The sequence below is a fragment of the Bombina bombina genome, chromosome 5, assembly GCF_027579735.1.
Source record: "Bombina bombina isolate aBomBom1 chromosome 5, aBomBom1.pri, whole genome shotgun sequence".
Taxonomy (NCBI): domain Eukaryota; kingdom Metazoa; phylum Chordata; class Amphibia; order Anura; family Bombinatoridae; genus Bombina; species Bombina bombina.
This window is the reverse complement of record NC_069503.1, coordinates 589459138-589482113: the sequence shown is the minus strand read 5'-3', so window position 1 is coordinate 589482113 and position 22976 is coordinate 589459138. Positions and strand designations below refer to the sequence as shown.

The following is a 22976-nucleotide window of genomic DNA, read 5'->3' as shown; positions in this document are numbered from 1 at the left end:
CAGCTTCCTAATACTGAGATTATAAAACTTCTGGTCAAATGAATATCTTTCTATAGTTTTAAATATATGTGAACACAGTAGGGATATCTGTGATCTACACGTAATTATCCCCCATCTACATTCTCTTTAACTAAATTGATAAATATATGGAGGTTAACATATAATATCCAGCGCTACGGAATTTGGTTGTGCTATACAAATAAATGATAATAATAATAATATGCATTAACAGTATATCTGTCTCTAGACAAGTATTTTTGCCTTGTGTATGGTTATTAATAAGCACTGAACAGGGAAATGCAGATAGGTTACATTACATATTATATTACAGAATCTGAATCAACTAAAGGGGCAGAAAAATATAAGGATATATGGTGCTCTACTTACAGTCTATCAGAGATAGTTATGTTTGTACTAAGGAAGAGTGGAATAAACTGGGCTGTAAATGAAGAAGTATATGGATTTAATTTAGGAGGTTGGGAGTTGAATTAAAAGGACATAGAACTCAAAATTAAATTTTCATGATTTAGATAAATCATACAATTTAAAAAATACTTTCAAATATTAAATGTAACTCTTTCTCTTGGTATCCATTTATTAAACATTTCATAAGAGCATATCAAGGTATGCTCATGAGTGTAACTGTATCTTGAATAGTAGTGAGAACAGCAATGTTTATAAAAATGTTATAAACAAAGTTCTCTACACACTGGTGAGCTCTCATGGAAATGGAGCTAAGTTTCAACAAACTATAGAAAGAGAAAAGGGTAAATAACAAGAGTTTTTTTTTTTTTTTTTTAAACGTTCGCCCTATCTAAATAATGAACGTTTTTGTTTTTTTTAGCTTTCAATTTGCTTTAACAGTAGCTCAAGGATTTAATGGACTAATAATCTGTGTCCCAACTGACTAAAGAAAATCTCAAATGATATGATTTTAAATTGTATTTAAAGAGTTTTAGGTCTGGAGAGAGCCATGTTGGAAATTAAATTGAAATTCCTAAACAAGGGAGGGAGCACCATGAGATATGTCTTGTATGTGTTAGTGAGAAGTATTTCTATAAGAAGTTACAATGTGTACATTTATAGAGGAGCATAGGAGGGATGGGGAGTGTTTTTGGGAATTAAGTTAATGGATGAAATTGCTGCCAAAAGTTGCAATAGTTATAGATAAGAATGGAGTAGGTGAGGGTTTTCACAATGCGACTGCTGAGGAATAAACTGATTTTTGCAATGTTTCAGTGGTGTATTGGATTGCTAGATAATGTAGTTTATGGAGACATAAGACACTAAATATTAAAATAATCATAACTTGTTATTAAATAAGAAAATGACTGATAGAAATACAGAAGAAATTATACCATACAAATATTAATACATATATGGTTTATTTTGTCTGGGTGATACAAGCACCTGAAAGGAACAGTATGCTAAGAGTATATAATGTACAACCCAATCCTAGCGAGCTACTCACATATAGAGTCACTAATCATATGGGGTGAATTTGCATTTCTTAATTGGATCCTATATCTCTTTGTTGGAATCCCAATTATAATACCAATTTTAATGTGATCATCTTCCGTCCCTTTACACCTAAAACATTATTATTTTTGCTTTCTTCATATCCAGGTCTGCCGCAGTTTTCGTGATGGTGAAAGATGTAAAGATTCCTGTCCTCCTATACAAACATATAACACTGTTACTTTTCAAATAGAGCATAACCCTGCTGGGAAGTACAGTTTTGGAGCCTCTTGTGTTAAAAAATGTCCCCGTAAGTTAGGATTCTTCTATATTTATTTCCTTTTTTGTTTATTTTTAATTTAATATTTATTGAAGACTCAAACGTCATAATAAATACAGCACAGAGATGCATGAAGTTCCAATGATGATAACTGCTTATACAAAGCTTTAGACAAAAACATCATTTATTCTCCATGTGAGTCATAACAACATGGCACATAGGGGTCAATTTATCAAAGGCTTTGCAAGCCTTTCGACCCCCTACGACTGCAGGTTCTCACAAGAGAACTTGCAGTCTGTATTTAACAATTCCTAACCTTTCGCTACCTCTGAGGTGGCAAATTTCAATCTCCCCGGTCTCATCCAACCATACAGACAGCTCCTGTCCACGAGTGATTGGCTGTGCGCGGGCAGGGGGCGGAATTGCATGCAAGCACAAAATAGCGCTTGTGTGCAATGCTGAATTCCGCCAGTGCATATATGCGCCTCTGTCTGCCGCAGCTTGATAAATCGACCCCATAGTCTTCACATTATATAGAAATCTACTCTTTATGTTTTAAACCGCTGGTATAGTTTGGATTGATACAAATATTTAAAGAAACTGTCTAGTCAAAATTAAACTTTCATGATTCAGATAGGGGATGCAATTTTAAACAACTTTCCAATTTACTTTTATCATCAAATTTGCTTTGTTCTCTTGGTATTATTTGTTAAAAGCTAAACCTTGGTAGGCTCGTATGCTAATTGCTAAGCCCTCGAAGGCCGCCTTTTATTTTAGTGCATTTTGACAGTTTTTCACAGCTATACAGTGCTAGTTCATGTGTGTAATATAGATAACGTTTAGCCCACTCCTGTGGAGTTATTTATGAGTCAGCACTGATTATCTTTTTAAACAATAAACATTTTCAAGTAGACTGTCCCTTTAAGAAGGAGCATATTGACTAAGTAAAACCAACAAGGAAGGGACCACTCTATTTAAGCTGTGAGAATTGTGTGGGGAAAATGGAGAAAAACAAAAGTAGAAAGTTAAGACTCTCATCAGCGCCATCTCTCCCAGCTAGATTTCCCTGACCCACGGACAGGCCTCCCCAGGACTAATCATTTTATAATCTTAGGGGACGTCAACATCTGTGACAACAAGTTTACATTTGGCTTAAATTGTTGTATTTGTCATATAGATACTAAATTTCTACAAAGAAGTCTATTTTACCTAATATATGAAACACATACTCCTTCATATTTCTAATAAACTCAATAACAGTTATGACTTGGGACAAACTAAAGGTACCTCTTTCAACCAATACCTTTCCAAAGTTACTTTCATTGCTAAAGGTAACCTAGGGGGACCTAGGGTATAGGTGAGTACCTTGCAACCCATGGTAAAAAAAGCCCCACCCCAGGAGTAGGGCTAAGATCCCAGGCCAATTTACTTTCAAATTGACCTTGTGAAATTTGTTGAGGACACACTTAAGATAAATTTAGTTACACAGTGGACCACCATTTTTGCGAAATCAATCCCTCCCAGCTGCTCCACAGGGTCTATCTCTCTCCTCAAGTATTGCTCCCAATCCCAAATGTGAGAAGCAAAAGATCTCTAGTGAGACAAAATTGTTCTGTAATCTGTGCCCTAATCCTCCACCTCCCAATGAGTTACCCGATGGAGGGAATTGTGAGGTAAACCCCACAATCCTAACAAAGATAGCAACAAAGTGCCTTGAACTGTAGTTACTTAGGAAACTGCTTTGAAACAATGAACTATTATCAGCTGAGTACATTGTCGATTTAAAGAATGCTTCTTAATGAGCGCTATAGAGACCATTTTAAAACAACTGTTAGAGAGTACATTTTGTATTGCCCTTACAAACAACAGTTACTTTAATCTAAGATGTATAATTAAGACATGTTTTCTTACTTAGTGCTTTAACAGTATTGGCTATATTTGTTTGTTACAGATAACTTTGTTGTTATGGAACCTGGGTCATGTGTTCGTACATGCAGTGAAGATTCTCACGAAATTGAAGAAAATGGTGTTCATAAATGTAGGAAATGTGATGGGCCATGCAATAAAGGTAAAAAAAAATAATCAATATTTATGTAAAGTTTTAAAGCAACCCCACCTACCACAATATATAAAGAAGTATGTTTATAGTACGTGTGTGTGAGAGAGAGAGAGAGAGAGAGAGAGAGAGAGAGAGAGAGAGAGAAGAATTAGGGACATTGTGGTTAAAGGGACATGAAACCCATTTTTTTTTTCTTTCTTTCATGATTCAGATAGAATGTGATTTTAAAGTTTCCCAATTTACTTCTATTATCTAATTTGTTTTGTTTTCTTAGTATCCTTTGTTGAAAAGTATACCTAGGGAGGCTCAAAAGCTGCTGATTGGTGGCTGCACATATATGTCTCATGTTATTGGTTCACCCAGGTGCATCGTTGTTTCTTCAACAAAGGATACAAAGAGAATGAAGCAAATTAGAGAATAGGAGTAAATTGCAAAGTTATTTAAAATTGTATTCTCTATCTGAATCATGAAAGAAAACTTTTGGGTTTCATGTCCATTTAACCGTTAATGCAAAGTCACAAAGGTTATTTTTGTTCACTACCTTGGATTTCGATTTAGGGGCTTTAGGTAAAACCAGTCCCATATAAAAATGAAACCAACTTGAAAAACTGCTGTAATTGATTGTGTGATCAATTTACAATCCAAATTGTTTTCTACCAGACATAGTTTGCAGTGGCATAGGAAATGGAATCCTCAAAAATGTTGTATCCGTAAATGCTTCAAATATTCACCTGTTTGAAAACTGTACAAAGATAAACGGAGACCTGAGCATTTTGGCTGTTGCAGGAAGAGGGTAAGTAACCAGTACACTTATTATTGACTGTACAATTACATAATTCATAAGGGCTTTTTTTTTTTTTTACCAAGAACATCAGAGAGTGCTTTACACCATTATAAGACCATGCTGCCACTTAATAATTATTTAGGTCATTTTCGAGGCAAATTCAGATCTTCTTTCATCACGAACAGTGCAGTCATTTATTCTGACCTGAAACTTGACATCTAGCTTAAAGGATTACTTTCTGTTATAATTTTTAAGCTAAACAACTAACATATTAAAGTTAATAAACATTAATTAAAACCTACTGACCTATATTTTCTCCAAAACGAAGTTTCATAATGTTCTAAAAGTTATATCTTTTATTCGCCGATGATGTCACGTTATCCTGCCCACTATTTTCAGCACTGCATGTTCAAAATACTTAAACCAATAACTTTGTGTTTAAAGCGCCATTTTAAAACCTAGGTATTGTAAACGGATTGGTACAGAGCAAAGGATACCCACGGAGTGGGTGTGGAAAACAATTACATTTGCAGACAAGATTTCTGATATACGGTAGAGATATGTTAATGAAATGCTATTGATAAAAAGCGTATTTGGGGTAGTTAGTTAGTAACAGGCATAGAAAATATTTACTTACAGTGGCCCTTTAATAGACCACTCCTAAGTTTCTGTACGGGAGACTGGATCCGTTTACCATTTATATAAAGTCCCATTTTCCATATCTTCCTTTTAAAAACTACTTTGGTATAATAGACAACACCATCAGCTAAATATAATTTGTGTTTGTGAAAACATAAAACTGCATAAATGTATTAATCCCAAAATAATGACAGTTTATTATGGACTAAAAAAAACATTTTTATTTATATTTGCACCATGGGGAAGTGGGAAAAGAGGGCAAATGCCCCACTAGAATTCTGTTCTTTATATCTAAGCATAAGCTTTCACTTGAGTCGCTGTTTTGATATCAATGGACAACGATTTTAAAACAGGGAACATTTTATGTATATAACAAACAACTCTTTCCTGTTGCACATTACCACTCATATTATTATGCTCAGGCATTGTATATATTTTCCTCCTCCCCCTGGATATCCATGTTTGGCACTACAGTGTATTACCTGACAAAGATGTCATGATATACCCAAAATGTTGCACCTGAGAAATGTTCACTAAGCACTACTTTGCTTTAGTGAAAGTGGTTCATTTTATAATACTACAATTAACTGCAGCACATATATATCTCATGTTATTGGCTCACCTATATGAATTGCTGTTTCTTCAACAAAGGATACCAAAAGAAAGAAGCAAATTAGATAATAGAATTAAAATGGAAAGTTGTTTAAAATTGTATTTTCTATCTGAATCATAAAACAATTTTTGGATTTCATGTCCCCTATCTGTTTAACCTCTGTAAAGGGATTAAACATATAGTAAAATTATGAGTCTCAGAGAACTGCTGGTCTCGAGCAGACACGGCTGGTGAGCCAATCAGCAGCAGGGATTAAACACATAGACTCTCAAGATTTGTATAGCTAAAATGACTTGCTCTTACAAATGAAAAGGTATATATATATATATTATATTCCTGTTTTTGTAATTACTGTATAATACCATTCTTTCTGAATTTTAGTGACCCATACACAAACACTTCTATAATGGATCCCAAAAAACTGTACAACTTTAAATCTCTTCGAGAAATCACAGGTTAGTTCAGAATTTTACAGCTACTAGAAAATTGTATTATCAGTCGAATCTTGCTTTGATAAGTTATAATGTATCACATCTTGATGATGCCTGATCTACCTGATAGTAATTATAAGAAGGTGAAATTGTTTGCAGTAAAATGTAATTGTTTTGTTATGTTTGTTTAAGGGCCGGTATTTACATTTCCTCTCAAATGTGCACATGCTGGAAGAAATATATATATTTTTTTGAAATCTAAAATTTACCAAGATATTATGCTTTGTAATAATTTAAAGGGACATAATATTCCAAATAGTTAAGTGTTTAGTTGGAAACAGCATCATATATTTATAATGTTAAACCATAAATAGAAATGTTTTTTAATTAAAAAAAAAAAAAAAAAAAAAAGCCTTCTATTTATTTTATTCAAGAGACACCCTGCCTGTCCAGACATCTCACTGGCAGAGCATGACTCATTTTACATAAAAAAGAGCAAAATTCAAAGCATTATCATATTTTATAAAAAAAACACACACACACACACACACACAAAGTACATTAGTGAATTTCTGCCCCTGAGCCTAACTATGTAGAAAACCAACAGAGGACCCACTCAACAGAGGACCATGGTGCAAAAATGTTTTAGGCCCCTGAATGTAATAAGCTATAGAAATAATATGCATGCTGCTCTGTATAATGATTTTAAGAATAGTCAGACAGGCATAAAGACAGACAGATATTAAAAAGTTACTTTCATAGTATTAAAGATTGGCAGTGTTAATGCACACACATTATTTCTCTATGTCAGCCCTTGTGACTGTATTTTATTTTCAGTTTTTACACCAGACAGCCTAAAACTTACCCTTCCAGGGGTTTTGGAACTGCATTTCCCATATTGCTCAGCTAGCTGATATGCTGGCTGAGCATCATGGGAAATGTAGTTCCAAAACCTCTGGAGGGCCAATCTTGAGGAGGTCTGTTTTACACAGTTATTGCAAGGGAAGCAATTGCATACCAGAAGACACACACACACTGATAATGAGCATGCTGCACTTTTTAATGATTCTGATTATTTATACACTTGCAATGAGCACACTGTGCTGTATAATGATGTGCGCTTCTGTACACTATACACTGATGAGTGCACTGCTCTGTATAAATTTGAAGAGTATGAATTATTTGATAAATATGCTGTGCTGTATAATAATATAATATTAATATATACTCTAGTAGTCAACACGCTGCACTGTATAATTATGTGAGTATCTATACACTAATGAGTATGTTGCACAGTATAATGATAATGAGTATATATATATATAAACAGATAATGACTCCATAGGCACAGGCTGGCTGCTATGTTGCCTTGGACCCTGATACCACTGCACCTGCTGCTGCTGAAGAGAACAAAACTATTTAGCTAATAGATTAAAATGTAAAGTTGTTTACATTTGCAAGTTCTGTCTGAATCATTAATGTTTGATTTTTACGTTACTGTCCTTTTAAGCTTGGAACCACCTTAAAGGGACAATAAACTTTATATTGCTGATTTATTTTACCTGTTTTTGCTGGAAAATACCTCTGAAAAATGTGCTTGTTCCACACCATCTAGAGAAGCTTGATGGCCTCCATAATAATTAAGCATGGGGAAATTTACTTGAGCCTGCAACACGCTACACATTAATTGGTTAAGTCAGCCATAACTGGCCACAGCAAAGGAAGCCAGGATTCCACTAGGCTTTAAGGGGTATATCCCTGAGTTGCTCTTGATTTGCAAAACCATGTAAACTGTGCTAACAAAATGGCAGTACCAAGTTATTTAAAACATGAAAAGTTTTAATTTTTCAATGCAGTACTTAAAATGCTTTTAATGTCCCTTTCAAATAACGTTTATTGAATACCAAAAGTTAATAGCAGTTACTTTTTCACATTTTGTAACAAACTAAAAGTAATTTTTTTTTTCTTTATCTTTATGTTTTTAAAAAATATTCATTTGTATCATACAAAAACACAAAGAAGAAAATTCTGTTATTATAAAGGTGGGAAACTGCTCTAAAAGCAGCTTTATAACTAAAAACAATCTAAAACTATAATATTGTTCTCACTTTACATTGCACATTGTGTGTGTATATATATATATATATATATATATATATATATAAATCAATGTAAATATTTGCATAGGAAATTAGTACATCTAGGCAAGTATCCCCGCTTGCTTTACCCCAGAAATTCTTAATATACAATGTTTCCAATGCACAAGAGAATTGTGGGTAAGATATGCAAATTCTCTTGTGCATTGGAAACATTGTATATTAAGAATTTCTGGGGTAAAGCAAGCGGGGATACTTGCCTAGATGTACTAATTTCCTATGCAAATATTTACATTGATTTAATTTTGAGACATGGAGGATTTTAATTTCAGTTTTTTATCTCCCCCCATAATCTTAAAGACTTTTTATATATATATAGTATATATATATATAGTAATAATAATATGTGAGTAGAAAAGAAAGTTATATAAAGTAATATTTGTTAAGATTTAGTTTTTTTTTAACTTTTTTTCTTTTTTTATGTATCAGGTTATTTAATGATTCAGTGGTGGCCAAAAAATTACACCAGTTTAGAAGTCTTCGAAAATCTTGAAGTAATTAGAGGCAGAACAAAGCAAAGGTAAGTAAATGCTTATTTAAAAAAGCTTAACTTTGGCATGGAAGATGCAAGACCAAATGTAGCAAATGTTATGTCCCAGGCAGGGTATTTTTGTAGCACACTATACCAGAAATCAGAAATATGTGTTTGCATAAATAAGTTATATGTTGCATGTTGCCTTATAGCACCTGTTTTATAAATGATAAACTCAAGGCTAAGTCACCTACAAGGGGCATGAATCCCAGAATGTTTCTTTCAGGATTCAGATAGCGCAAACCATTTTCAATAACTTTCCAATTTACTTCTATTATCAAATTTGCTTAGTTCTCATATTATATTTTCTTGAAAAGCATACCTAGGTAGGGTCAGGACCTGGGAGCCAGCTGGTGATTGGTGGCTGCACAAATATGCCTATTTTCATTGGCTTATTGATGTATTCATCTAGCTCCCAGTGGTGCATTACTGCTCATTCAATAAAGGATACCAGAGGAATAAAGCAACATTGATAATATAAGTAAATAAGAAAGTTGTTTTAAAATTTATATTCTATCTGAATAATTAAAGAAAAAAATTGTGTTTCATGTCCGTATAAAGGAAAGGAAAGGGATGAGTGAAAATGATCTAATTCTCTTATCTTATCCTATTGCACATGTTTAAATCCTAATGCACATTCATACCACATACATATTGACACAGATGGGGTTAGTTAATAAATGTCCTTTGTTTCTGGGGACATTGAAAAGATTCCTCAATTAAACATAGGAGGTTTAGACACCAAACTTTTACATTGTAATTTAATTTATATCCAATAACAAGACAAAATGTCTATTTTATTTATATCCATGAAAAGAGCAGTTGCAGTAACGTATACATTAACCCCTTCCTACATTACCACCACCTTAGATATTACTTTTTTTTATTATTTATTTATTTATTTTAAACCAGCGAGGTATAATCCCAGCCATCATACAATTCATTTACGTCATGCAGGGCAATTTAGAACATAATAATTTCCATATTCATGACATAATGTAACCATAATCTTCCGCTAATACATTCGGGCATACCACGTTGGTATTTTAAATCAAATAGTACAACAAAACCTCTAAGTCTTTTCAGTTTTAACAAATAACCCAAAACACATACACCTAATACCTTGTGGGGGGTCCTTAGATATTACTTAACTGGAATCAAAATGATAAATAAATCACTAGGGGGGCTAAACCTAACACACACTGTATATATACTCTCAAATGTGTATGTACTTAAAAATACATATTTTTCCAATAAAATAAAGTTATTAAATAGTATTAGGGGAATCAACTCCCAAAAGTACATTTCCTCGCAAGAAAAAATGGTACTGCTCCAGACCCCAAATAGTAGAGTGTAGTCACCCAAAAAAGATCTGGTATTACCATAGGCTAATCTTCTTAGTCCATATACCGGGACTTTAGCAGTCTAAAACAATTAAGAAGGTGCCTTATGCGTATCAGTATATCACACTTGCAAATCACCAGACAAGCGAGAACTGGGCACTCACATCTTGCTGCAGCACTCTTTTGTGCTGTTGGACACCAGTTGGAGATTAGGGATGGGTGAATGTGTTTAGATTTGAATTCGAATGTTAGAATAAATGTTATTGCAGAAATTCGATTTACATAATGGAATGTTGCTTAGAACGTATATTCTTTAAAATTTGATAATCGAATGCTATTTACAGTTTTCGAATGTCACTTTCGAATTTGAATGTTCATAATTAGATCGAGTGTCCACATTCAGTTTAACAAATACTATTCAGAAGTTCAATAGTTCATGTGGTAGGGAATTTAGTAAATTGCTACATAATAGATACAAATATATCAATACAAATTTTTCAAATTCAAATATTGCATAATTTGAATATTGCATTTAAAGAAAATATTAGAAATACTATTACGAATATATAAATTTGAATTTAACTATTTGAATAGTGCATAATTCAAATATTGCATTTAAAGAAAACATTAGAAATACTATTATAAATATATAAATTTGAATTTAACTAATTGAATATTGCATAATTCGAATCGAATTATTAGAAAAATTTGAATCGAATATTACATTTAAAGAAAACATTAGAAATACAATTACATTAAACGAACAAACAAATGTGGTAAAATTTGTTTAATTTTTCAAATGTTGCGAAACGTTCGCCCATCCCTATTGGAGATACACAGTGCTTTAGCTCTTCTTACACCAGTTAACTGGATCTCGCAGGTCCCACTGGAAGACAAATCCTTTTCAGGAAGGTTACTGGAAATCAATGAGTTGTACACTGGCGTGTTCAGAATAAAAATCTAAAAGTTTATTTTAAAACACCACATAAAAACAAATTTACAAAAAATGGGGACTAAGCAGCTGTGCTAAACCCCCGCATACAACGCGTTTCATCAGGCATGTTAAACAATAATATACAGGAACCTTAAATACACATATGCTACCAATCAATGATCTGGGGCGTGGTTCTCTTCTTAATGCACAAAATGCTAGTCTAAGGTCCCAAACGTTTAGTATGAACCTGTGCCCAACGTCCTTATTATCTATGCAAATTAGTATTAGAAGTACTTTTTTAAATTAGTATCACACAAGTGATTACAAATTGAAACCGGCAAATCGCCTCTCCAAAGTATGTTAAATAAACCGGCAATACTTCGAACTCTAATTTGCATATTTCCATCACATGCAAAGAGCCACAAAATACCCCGTATCGCTTGCGCACTACAGTTAGCATACAACTTGTAATCTAGCCCTAAAATAGCAGAATTAAATTAAGCAAAAATCTAGATCAACCTTATGTATTGCTTTAAACTTTAACTTAAAAAATGTAGTTCCATATTTAAAATCAAATAGATTAAATGTATAATGTTATGTTCTATTTAGTGGTTACACTCTGGGTGTACTGGTTGATCACCTGAAGTCACTGGGATTGAGATCACTTAAAGAAGTGAGTGATGGCGATATTTCAATTAGGTCAAGCAAGAGCCTTTGCTTTGCTGATAGCCTCAACTGGACCAAAATCTGTAGAACAAATCAACAAGTGAAATTCACAAACCTGAAAAGTCCAGAGGAGTGCGGTAAGTTGTGCACTTTTATATTTGTAAGGTATAATTAATAAAAAGTCTCAACCCTTCATGGGACAACTTTATTTTTAGATAGTGTTGTACAGCCATATCTTCATATAAAAAGGATTAAACACATAGTTAAAGTACATTTTTAATTTATGTTTAAAAATGTATCCACTCCAGTGCAGATGATCTACACACAAAATGAATGGATTAGGATAAATTCAATCTGTAATTAAAAAATATTTATATGTATTGTTGTAGTCTCAGACACCCTTGATTGATTGTTTGTTTGCTTGTTTTACTTTCTTTGCTGTGGCCAATTAGTGGCATGTATAAACAAGCTCCTGTAGATGTTAACTAATCACTGTGTAGTATGTAGCAGTATCAGGGTTCTACATTTTACAGAATGCCCTCCAACCTAAATTTGAGGGCAGTTGAAACATGACAATTTTCATATGAAAACACAATTTTTTTTCTTTCATGATTCAGATAGAGCATGCAATTTTAAGCAACTTTCTAATTTACTCCTATTATCAATTTGTATTTGTTCTCTTGGTATCATCTTTATTTAAAAAGGCAAGAATGTAAGCTTAGGAGCCAGCCCATTTTTAGTTCAGCACCTTGGGTAGCGCTTACTACTTAAAATTGCATGCTCTATGGTCTATCTGAATCATTAAAGAAAAAAAATCAGGTTTTATATCCCTTTAAACTACTGAAAAAGCCGGAAAACTAAATAATAAAAGTAAAATGCAAAGTTTTAAAGCTATGCATAAGTAAACATTTTATAAGGAATTACATTTTGAGTTTAATGATACTTTAAAGTCAGCTACAGAGCAGCAATGCACTGAGCCATATGTAAGACAGCCAATGACGAGGCATATGTGCAAAGACACCAATTACAAGGCATGTTCAGCTCTGGAACAGAAGTGCATGTGTTTAACCCCTCTGCAGGAGTTGAATGGACATATTACTGTTTTTTTTTCTGTCATATATATTAAAGAGCAGCAGTTAAACAATCTAAAAAATGTGTGTAAAAAAGGTTTAAAGGGACATAAAACAAGTTGGGATAGAGACAAAATATGATAATATGTACTTTAATTATTTTACCTGTAAATTTATACTGCAGTGCCTCGCCATTAACCCATTCTTTTTAGTTTCTGAATTGTAAAACTTTAACTCCCCACACACACACACATTTCCTTCTATGGCTGTATCTATATCTATTGTTGTTTTAGTAGAATGCAAAAGTGCACAGTGATTTTCTGCTGGAGCATGCCTAAAACTCAGTTGAAATACAATGCCTGTGTCTAAACACTGATAAGGGGGGTGGAGCCGACTGCTCCAGACAGCATGGCTATTTAAGTAATTTTGCTTATCTTTGAAAATTATTTTAAAATACTTGCCAACAATTTTTTTATGCAAACAATTTTTTACTTTATTAGCCCTTTTTGGATATGCACCGATCTCAACATGTTTTATGGCAATTTAAGTAAAAGATGCTCAAATTTAAGTTGTAACTAATAGGAAGTGAATGATTAATTACCACTGAGTCCTGGAATTCTACTGCAATCTGGCTGACAAAAACAACATCTACAGAAAAAATGGGGTTGTTCAGCACAGAACCATCTATTAAAAAAAATATTGTTATACATTTTAAAATATTTTCTTTATATGGAAAGAAAAAATGTTCGATTATCATGTCTACATAGTTATATACAAGAAACAGTGCAATAATAAAATGCTCTAACACAGAACAGCAATTTATTTTTGCACTTTTATATCCATTTAACTAGATTTTCCTGTTAGATTGTTTACAAATTTAAATGCTCTTCTATTGGACTGGAATGGCTTAGAAAAACCGACTCATGCTGTCAATTGCTTGCAGTTGTTTTTTAATCTTCTTTTTATCAGTTTATCATTTTCATTATTAAATGGTTGATTTTTTTATTTTATTTATTCATTAAAGGGATATTCTAGTCAAAATTAAACTTTCATGATTCAGATAGAGCATGCAATTTTAAGCAAGTATCAAATTTACTCCTATTATCTTCGTTCTCTTGGTATCTTTATTTGAAAAAAACAAGAATGTAAACTTAGGAGTCGGCCCTTTTTTGGTTCAGCACCTGGGTAGCGTTTGCTAATTGGTGTCTAAATGTAGCCAATAATCAACAAGTGCTACCCAGGTGCTGTACCAAAAATGGTCCGGCTCCTAAGCTTACATTCCTGCTTTTTCAAATAAAGATACCAAGTGAACAAAGAAAAATTAGGAGTAAAGTATAGGAGTAAATTAGAAACTTGCTTAAACTTGCATGCTCTATCTGAATCATGAAAATTTAATTTTGACTATACTATCCATTTAAGTATTTGTTTATTTATGCATGTATTTATTTATTTTCTAGCTGCTGAAGGAAACGTTTGTGATGAGTTATGTAGCCAAGATGGATGTTGGGGGCCTGGACCGTCTCAGTGTTTTTCCTGCCATTTGTATAGCCGAGGCACAGAATGTGTAAAGACCTGCAACTTTTACACTGGGTAAAAACCTGATTTTCTTTTTTTTTTAATATCTTGTTTTCATTCATTTTTATTGTAACCACAAACAGCCATTGCTGTTTTGAAATATAAACTATACAACTACACTGAAACCGCTAAATTAAAAAAAGATATGCATTTCTACAATTCACCTTCATGCGGGTATTTTCGAACTTTTTTCCTGTGTGGCAACATTTGTAGCTTGATTTGATGTGTGTGGCTTAGACAAGTTTGCTGCTTTTTTTAAAGGGACATTAAACACTTTGAGATGGTAATGATAAAATGATAAATCGTAAATATAAAAAAACTCTGCAATATACTTTCATTATCTATTTTTGACCCCTTTCCCTGTATTTCGATTCTGAAATTATGAGCTTTTCAGTTCCTGTTAAAAAAATGGAAGTGCACAACACTGTTATATTCCACACATCTATTGGCTGAACACTCTAGTAACCTATTTATAACGGTCTCTAATTGGCTACAGCAAAGTTACAACATGGCAGCTCCCATTGTTTTATAGACACTAAAACTTTACACTTATTTTGTCACTATTTAAACCGCTAATGAAACTTTAAAAAATACATCTACATGCTATTCCCAGATTAATCTTTTCTGTGAATGCATCATTCTATCTAGCATTTAATTAGTGTTTAATGTCCCTTTAATAGCAAAATCATTAAAAAATATCTGGCAGAGGCATGCAGAATACAATCACATATAGGGCAAACACCACCAGAAGTAAACTTTAACACGCACAGTAAAATGTTTGTGCGACAGCAAAGGCCAATGCATGCTATCTGTTGGGCTTCGGATATCGCAACCTCGCTAGCTTCTTATTACTGTAGGCTTCAATGGAGAAAAAAAAAATTACAAAGTAAAACAGGGTACTAAATATTACAATTGAATAAAAATGATTTCTCATGTTTTCAGTTATTTGAGTGGAAAGGGCTTCAAAGTATATATACATATGTATATATGTGTATATATGTATTTATATGTGTATATATGTATGTATATACATTTATTTACATATAAACACATAAATACACATGTATACACATATATACATAACATATACATTTTTATAACTTTTTAAAATAGTTATATGATTAGATAGTGTGTTTGTGTGTATATATATATATATATATATATATATATATATATATATATATGTAACACTGTATTTTAATGGATTTACCTTGTGTTTGGTTGCAACTTTTTATTTAGCCCTAATGCTTTACACAAACAGTCACACTAACCTGACTAGCGCAGATTTAGTTTTCACTCATTTGATCGCATTTACTTTCAATGTGTAATATGAGGGCAAGTTGCTAATAATCATGATTTTAAAGGGCCAATACACTTGATTTTTTTACATGCATTAATTTATTAGACACATAGAGGTGCAGGGTCACAGGGGAAGAATATAGGCCATGAATTGTATACAATAAAGAGTTTGTAGTAAATAGACCTGTGACAGACCCTTCTGTCAGGACTGAAGGAGTTAATTGTGTTTAGCTAAGAAACTAATTTCTAAAGACAGAGTTGCTGGCTCCAGCTATAATCTAATTAGTGCTAAGCATTCTATTGTTTGATCACCTCCAGAGAGAAAACGCCTAAGTGATAAGAAGGGCCAAGAGTGTCTTGTGGTTGAAGTGTTTAAAGGGACACTCAGGTTTTATTAAATTTTCATGATTCAGATACAGCATGTAATTTTAAACAACTTTCCAATTTACTTCCATTAAAAAAAATGTGCACAGTCTTTTATATTTACACTTTTTTTGAGTCACCAGCTCCTACTGAGCATGTGCAAGAACTCAGACTATACGTATATGCATTTGTGATTGGCTGATTGCTATCACATGGTACAGGGGGAGTGGAAATATACATAACTTTAAAATGAGTTAGAAAAGAATCTACTGCTCATTTGAAATTCAAAGTAAATGCTATTGTATTGTCTTGTTATCTTGCATTTGTTGATTATGCAAATCTGCTGTGTTTACTGGTCCTTTAAGTAATATAATTCTATTGTATCATGTCAAAGGGCTTGTTCCCTCCATGTAATGTACAACAGTCTTTCAACCCCCATCTGGGGGGGGGTGTCAAACCTGTATAAATACTAGGCATCTAGCCTTTAATAAATGTCATTCTGTTTTAAACCTGAAAACTGGCTTGGTTGTGAATTGCTGATTCCCTATGCAGGACATTGTTCATCTGGTATTAACCTTGGTATCCTGTTGGTACCGTAACAATTGGTGGCAAGCGACGGAATGAACCTTATCGCCCAGAAGAGCAACTACACAAGCCAGTAACCTCAGGAAGAGGGGGATTATTACAATACTGACTAAGATGGAAAAGAGAAAAGTAAATTTTGCAGCTTTTAAAAACTTCCTGGAAACAGAAGGAGAGATTGATGGGTACCTTGAGGATTTTGAGAGGCAATGTGCACTACACAAGGTACCCGCAGAGGACTGGGTCACGATATTATCTGGAAAATTATCCGGCCGGGCCAGAGAGGCTTTTCGGGCCATTCCAGATGAGGAAGTCAGGGATTATAATACGGTAAAAGAGGCTCTGCTCTCCAGGTATGCGGTTACACCGGAGGCATACCGGAGGCGGTTCAGAGACACTGTTAAATTAGCTGGAGATTCCTACCTTGAGTGGGCATGTAAGGTGCACCGCACAGCAGCTCACTGGATAGCGGGGTGCCAAGCCATATCTGGGGAAGAGGTGCTGCAGCTATTCCTGTTGGAACATTGCTTCGACAAGTTACCCGCAGGAGTTCGAGAGTGGGTTCGGGACCGTAAACCCTCCACCCTGCAGGAAGCGGCTCGCTTGGCAGATGAGTATACGGATGCCCGCAAACTGGACACTGCTACCACTAAGCCCCCTGCTAGAGTGGAGTACAGACCCCCAGTCACCCCAGCAGCTGCCAGTTACCAAACCCCGGCGCACCGCTATACCACACGGCCTCCAGCCACGAACTACCCTCAGAGAGCCCTGTTCAATTTGCGGGGCTACTCACAACCGATTCGATGCTTTGGATGTAAGCAACTAGGGCACAAAAGACCAGAGTGTCCCCTAAACGCAGCGAACCAAGCGCAGTCCTGGAGAAGACCTGCCAGCGGAATCCCGCGTAATCCTCAGCCTGCGGCCCGCTACGTAGAGGCGCAAGAATGCTGGAGCATCCTACATGAGGCAGACCTTGTGCAAGCTGCCCACCGGAATAACCGGCAACTGGTTAAAGTGAATGGGAAGAAGGTCAGTGGTCTACGGGATACTGGTGCTACCATGACCTTGCTTCAAAAGAACTTGGTGTCTGAGAAACAGTACACTGGAGACACTGTGGCTGTGAGGGTAGCAAGGGGCGATGTGTTCAGCCTACCTGTTGCCAGGGTACATTTGGATTGGGGAGTGGGCGCTAGACCTGTGAATGTGGGGGTCAAGAAGGACTTACCTGCTGATGTTCTTCTTGGAAATGACTTGGCCCCCCTTGTTTCTGCCTACGCTCCTATGGGTCCCGCTGATGTTAACTCTGTGACTACCCATGCCCAGATCCGTGCAGCAGAGACTGACCCACCTGCTGCTAAGCCCCAGGACGCTGAGCTCAGTAAATCTCTATCCGCTATTGATACGTGGAGGTCCCGTTACAATGCGCTGATGAAGGAGAAGAGGAGCGCAGAGGAAAAAGCACGTTTAGAACGCGAATCTCTGCTAGACAAGCTGCACCGACAGACTGCAGAAAACACCAGCTTGAGAGTGGGACATGAAACCTTAAAGACAAACTTAGCGACACTTGAGGAGAAGCTGACGCTGGCTCATAGTGAGGTGCAGCAACTCAAGGGCACCCTATGTCAGTATGAAGGGATTGTGGATACCTATAAAGAGCAGGTACAGAAAACTCGTAAAGAAGCTGATGGGATTTTGAAGGACTGTTTAGCCCTAGTCTGGGCACTGAGGAAGTTGAACCCTTCTTTGTATGGACAGGAATTCTCTCTCATAACGGGAATACAGATGGATTGTCCTGGCAAACTGACATGCCTACCACCTCCTAGTCCGGTCATCCCCAGGTTGACCCGCCAAAGGGTCAAGCCGGGTCTGCCGGAGTGTTCCACAACGGGGGAGATATGTGACAGACCCTTCTGTCAGGACTGAAGGAGTTAATTGTGTTTAGCTAAGAAACTAATTTCTAAAGACAGAGTTGCTGGCTCCAGCTATAATCTAATTAGTGCTAAGCATTCTATTGTTTGATCACCTCCAGAGAGAAAACGCCTAAGTGATAAGAAGGGCCAAGAGTGTCTTGTGGTTGAAGTGTTTAAGTAATATAATTCTATTGTATCATGTCAAAGGGCTTGTTCCCTCCATGTAATGTACAACAGTCTTTCAACCCCCATCTGGGGGGGCGGGGGGTGTCAAACCTGTATAAATACTAGGCATCTAGCCTTTAATAAATGTCATTCTGTTTTAAACCTGAAAACTGGCTTGGTTGTGAATTGCTGATTCCCTATGCAGGACATTGTTCATCTGGTATTAACCTTGGTATCCTGTTGGTACCGTAACAAGACCATATTCTAATCAGACTAAAATGACAATTGAGGTCCTACAGGGATTGTAATCCAACTCAATTATTTTCAAGATCTCTAACAATGACTCAAATTAAGGATCAGAGAGCAGTGTTCACATGTTTTGCTAATAAATTAATAATACTAAATTATGTTAGGTTAATTCATGAAGAAGGGGACATGCTTGCTTTACAAGTCTTGGCATATGTTTGACAAATGGGCTAAACAATGGCAAAAGAGATTTAACACTGATTACTGTAAAATTATGCATCTTGGAAGCAAATTTAGGAAATTAATAGGAAATATAAAGATGTAGGGGTTGTTTTAAAGAAACAAATTAATAAGTAATGATTGATGCTAAGCAGCCGTTCCAGAGGCAAATACAATATTAATGTTATATAAAGAGATATAGATGCATAATCATGCCACTGTCCAAAATTCAGGTACAACCTGACTTTGAATTTGAATTAAAATGATTAATAGGAATACAAAATAAGTTAGGAGAGACTTCCTTACAATAGGGCAAACAGGGGAGAGGGGAGGATGGGTCCTTACACTACAGAAAAAAATGCTGGCTAAGAAAATAAATTAATAAATAATAAAAAAAAAAAAAACAACTGCTGTACCTCATTACTGGGAAATAAATAAATAAATAAATAAATAGATATTTAAAAAAAAAAATGCAAACTGGCTGCCAGTACCTAAGATGGTGATTTCTAGTGTGTGTGGGGTGGTGGTAAGAGAGCTGTTTGAGACGGATCAGATTGGGACAAGAAAGGTGGGATGGGAATCCCTATACTACAGCAAATATTACCCTTAACAGCTAACTGATTAACCACTGCCGGGAATTCCAAAATACAATTGCAAAGCCATGAATGTTTGCTATAAGTGAACAATAATTTCAATGAGAAAACCAAAGTTTGTGAAAAAGTTAACAATTTATATATAAAATTGCATTTGTTGACCAAATGGTGGCATGAAATATACCAAAATGGGCCTCAATCAATACCTTGGGTTGTCTTCTTTAAAATATATATCATTTTTGGGGTGAATTTTAGAATATGGGAAGTTCTTCTTTACCAAATGAGAGTTATGCCATTGCATCATTTAAACATAGCTGCAGATAAAGACATTAAAATGATCCAAAAATATATATATGTGTATACAGTGGATATAAAAAGTCTACACACCCCTGTTAAAATGTCAGGTTTCTGTGATGTTAAAAAATGAGACAAAGATAAATCATTTCAGAACTTTATACACCTTTAATGTGACCAATAAACTGTACAACTCAATTGAAAAACAAACTGAAATCTTTTAGGTAAAGGGAAATAAAAAACTAAAATAATATGGTTGCATAAGTGTGCACACCCTTAAACTAATACCTTGTTGAAGCACCCTTTGATTTTATTACAGCACTCAGTCTTTTTGGGTATGAGTTTTTCAGCATGGCACATCTTGACTTGGCAAGATTTGCTCACTCTTCTTTGCAAAAACCCTCTAAATCTGTCAGAATGCGAGGGCATCTCCTGTGCACAGCCCTCTTCAGATCACCCCACAGATTTTGAATTGGATTCAGGTCTGGGCTCTGGCTGGGCCATCCCAAAACTTTAATCTTCTTCTGGTGAAGCCATTCCTTTGTTGATTTGGATGTATGCTTTGGGTCGTTGTCATGCTGAAAGATGAAGTTCCTCTTCATGTTCAGCTTTCTAGCAAAAGCCTGAAGGTTTTGTGCCAATATTGTCTGGTATTTGGAACTGTTCATTATTCCCTCTACCTTGACTAAGGCCCCAGTTCCAGCTGAAGAAAAACAGCCCGAAAGCATGATGCTGACACCACCATGCTTCACTGTGGGTATGGTGTTCTTTTGGTGATATGCAGTGTTGTTTTTGCGCCAAACATATCTTTTGGAATTATGGACAAAAAGTTCAACTTTGGTTTCATCAGACCAGAACACCTTTTGCAACATGCTTTTGGGAAACTTCAGATGTATTTTTGCAGAATTTAGCCGGGCTTGGATGTTTTTTTTTGTAAGAAAAGGCTTCCGTCTTGCCACTCTATCCAATAGCCCAGACATATGAAGAATACGGGCGATTGTTGTCACATGTACCACACAGCCAGTACTCGCCAGATATTCCTGCAGCTCCTTTAATGTTGCTGTAGGCCTCTTGGCAGGCTCCCAGACCAGTTTTCTTCTCGTCTTTTCATCAATTTTGGAGGGACATCCAGTTCTTGGTAATGTCACTGTTGCACCATATTTTCTTCACTTGATGATGACTGTCTTCACTGTGTTCCATGGTATATCTAATGCCTTGGAAATTCTTTTGTACCTTTCTCCTGACTGATACCTTTTAACAATGAGATCCCTCTGATGCTTTAGAAGCTCTCTGCGGACCATGGCTTTTGCTGTAGGATGCGACTAACAAAATGTCAGGAAAAACCTACTAGAACAGCTGAACTTTATTTGGGGTTAATCAGAGGCACTTTAAATAATGACAGATGTGTACTGACTCCTATTTAACATGATTTTGAATGTGATTGCTTAATTCTGAACAGAGCTACTTCCCCAGTTATAAAAGGGTGTTCACACTTATGCAACCATATTATTTTTTTTTATTTTTTTTTATTTCCCTTTACCTAAAAGATTTCAGTTTGTTTTTCAATTGAGTTGTACAGTTTATAGGTCACATTAAAGGTGGAAAAAGTTCTGAAATGATTTATCTTTGTCTCATTTTTTTATATCACAGAAACCTGACTTTTTAACAGGGGTGTGTATACTTTTTATATCCACTGCATATATATATATATATATATATATATATATATATACACAGTATGTTTGGTCTTAGCTGAATAAGAGGATGAACAAAGATTTTTTCTACAGTTCAAGAGGTAATTTTACAATAATTTCTTAATTCTGTAAATAAATAGCTAGTTGAAACTGTCATCCACTGAAAGCTCTTTTTATGCAAAAATGTTTTATATATATATATATATATATATATATATATATATATATTTTTCATAGGTAACTTAAAAAAACACAACAAAGGCTCTATTTCTTTTTAAAAGGAGTGATACCAAAACTGCTACAAATTCTCTGGTACTTTGGGCAAGTTTTTCTCTGAAATTCCCTGTAGCCATGGGGTTAAATAAGCAAATCCATATTTTTATCTGACATACACTGTATTTACTGTACAATTCTGACCTGTTAATATTATGATATAATTATCATGTGTAAGGTGAAGGTAAAGATGACTAAACCTACCATAGCATTGCAATAACAGGGTAAACTAAATAAAAAAAAACCAAGATTAATATTTGATGGATAACTTATAAAATATGTTTGATATCAGAATTTTAATTGGCTATTGTCTTGTATTTAAAGGAAAGAAACATTTAAGAATATCATGAATATGAAAGAACACTAAACATTAATATATATATATATATATATTTTTATTTTTTTGTATGAAATAAAGATTGTTTTTTTAAAATGCTAATTGGCTGATAAGTATATGTCCCACTGCTTTATATTGTAACAGTGATCTCACTTTATAATCCATTTACAAAAATAAATAACTGTAATACATTTTAAATACAAGTTTTATATGAAACAATCACTTCTGCATCCCTTTAATTTGCTAGAAAATGTTGTTGTGTTTGTGTGTGAAATCAATTGCTTCAGAGCCACTTACAAGTGCGAAACAATTGCCAAGACTTTCCACGGAAGACTTATGTGTTCTTTTATGGTATTTTTGTTTTTTTGTAAATCCTTTTAAACCTCCTGAAAGCATGCTGTCATAAACAAAGGTATTTCACTATTTCATAATGTCTGCAAAACTATTTCTGAGATCTGAAT

The 22976-nt window shown here is 34.7% G+C and overlaps 1 protein-coding gene across 2 annotated transcripts in view; it reads left to right on the top strand.

The window, feature by feature from the left end:
- LOC128660623 (epidermal growth factor receptor) overlaps window positions 1–22976 on the top strand; it is a 364961-nt gene that overhangs the window by 265346 nt on the left and 76639 nt on the right. For both annotated transcript variants that reach the window (XM_053714554.1, XM_053714553.1), the window contains exons 7-13: window positions 1627–1768; window positions 3690–3806; window positions 4458–4590; window positions 6215–6288; window positions 8850–8940; window positions 11839–12032; window positions 14423–14555. In XM_053714554.1, the coding sequence (XP_053570529.1) occupies window positions 1627–1768; window positions 3690–3806; window positions 4458–4590; window positions 6215–6288; window positions 8850–8940; window positions 11839–12032; window positions 14423–14555 (884 nt within the window). The remainder of the gene's footprint in view (window positions 1–1626; window positions 1769–3689; window positions 3807–4457; window positions 4591–6214; window positions 6289–8849; window positions 8941–11838; window positions 12033–14422; window positions 14556–22976) is intronic.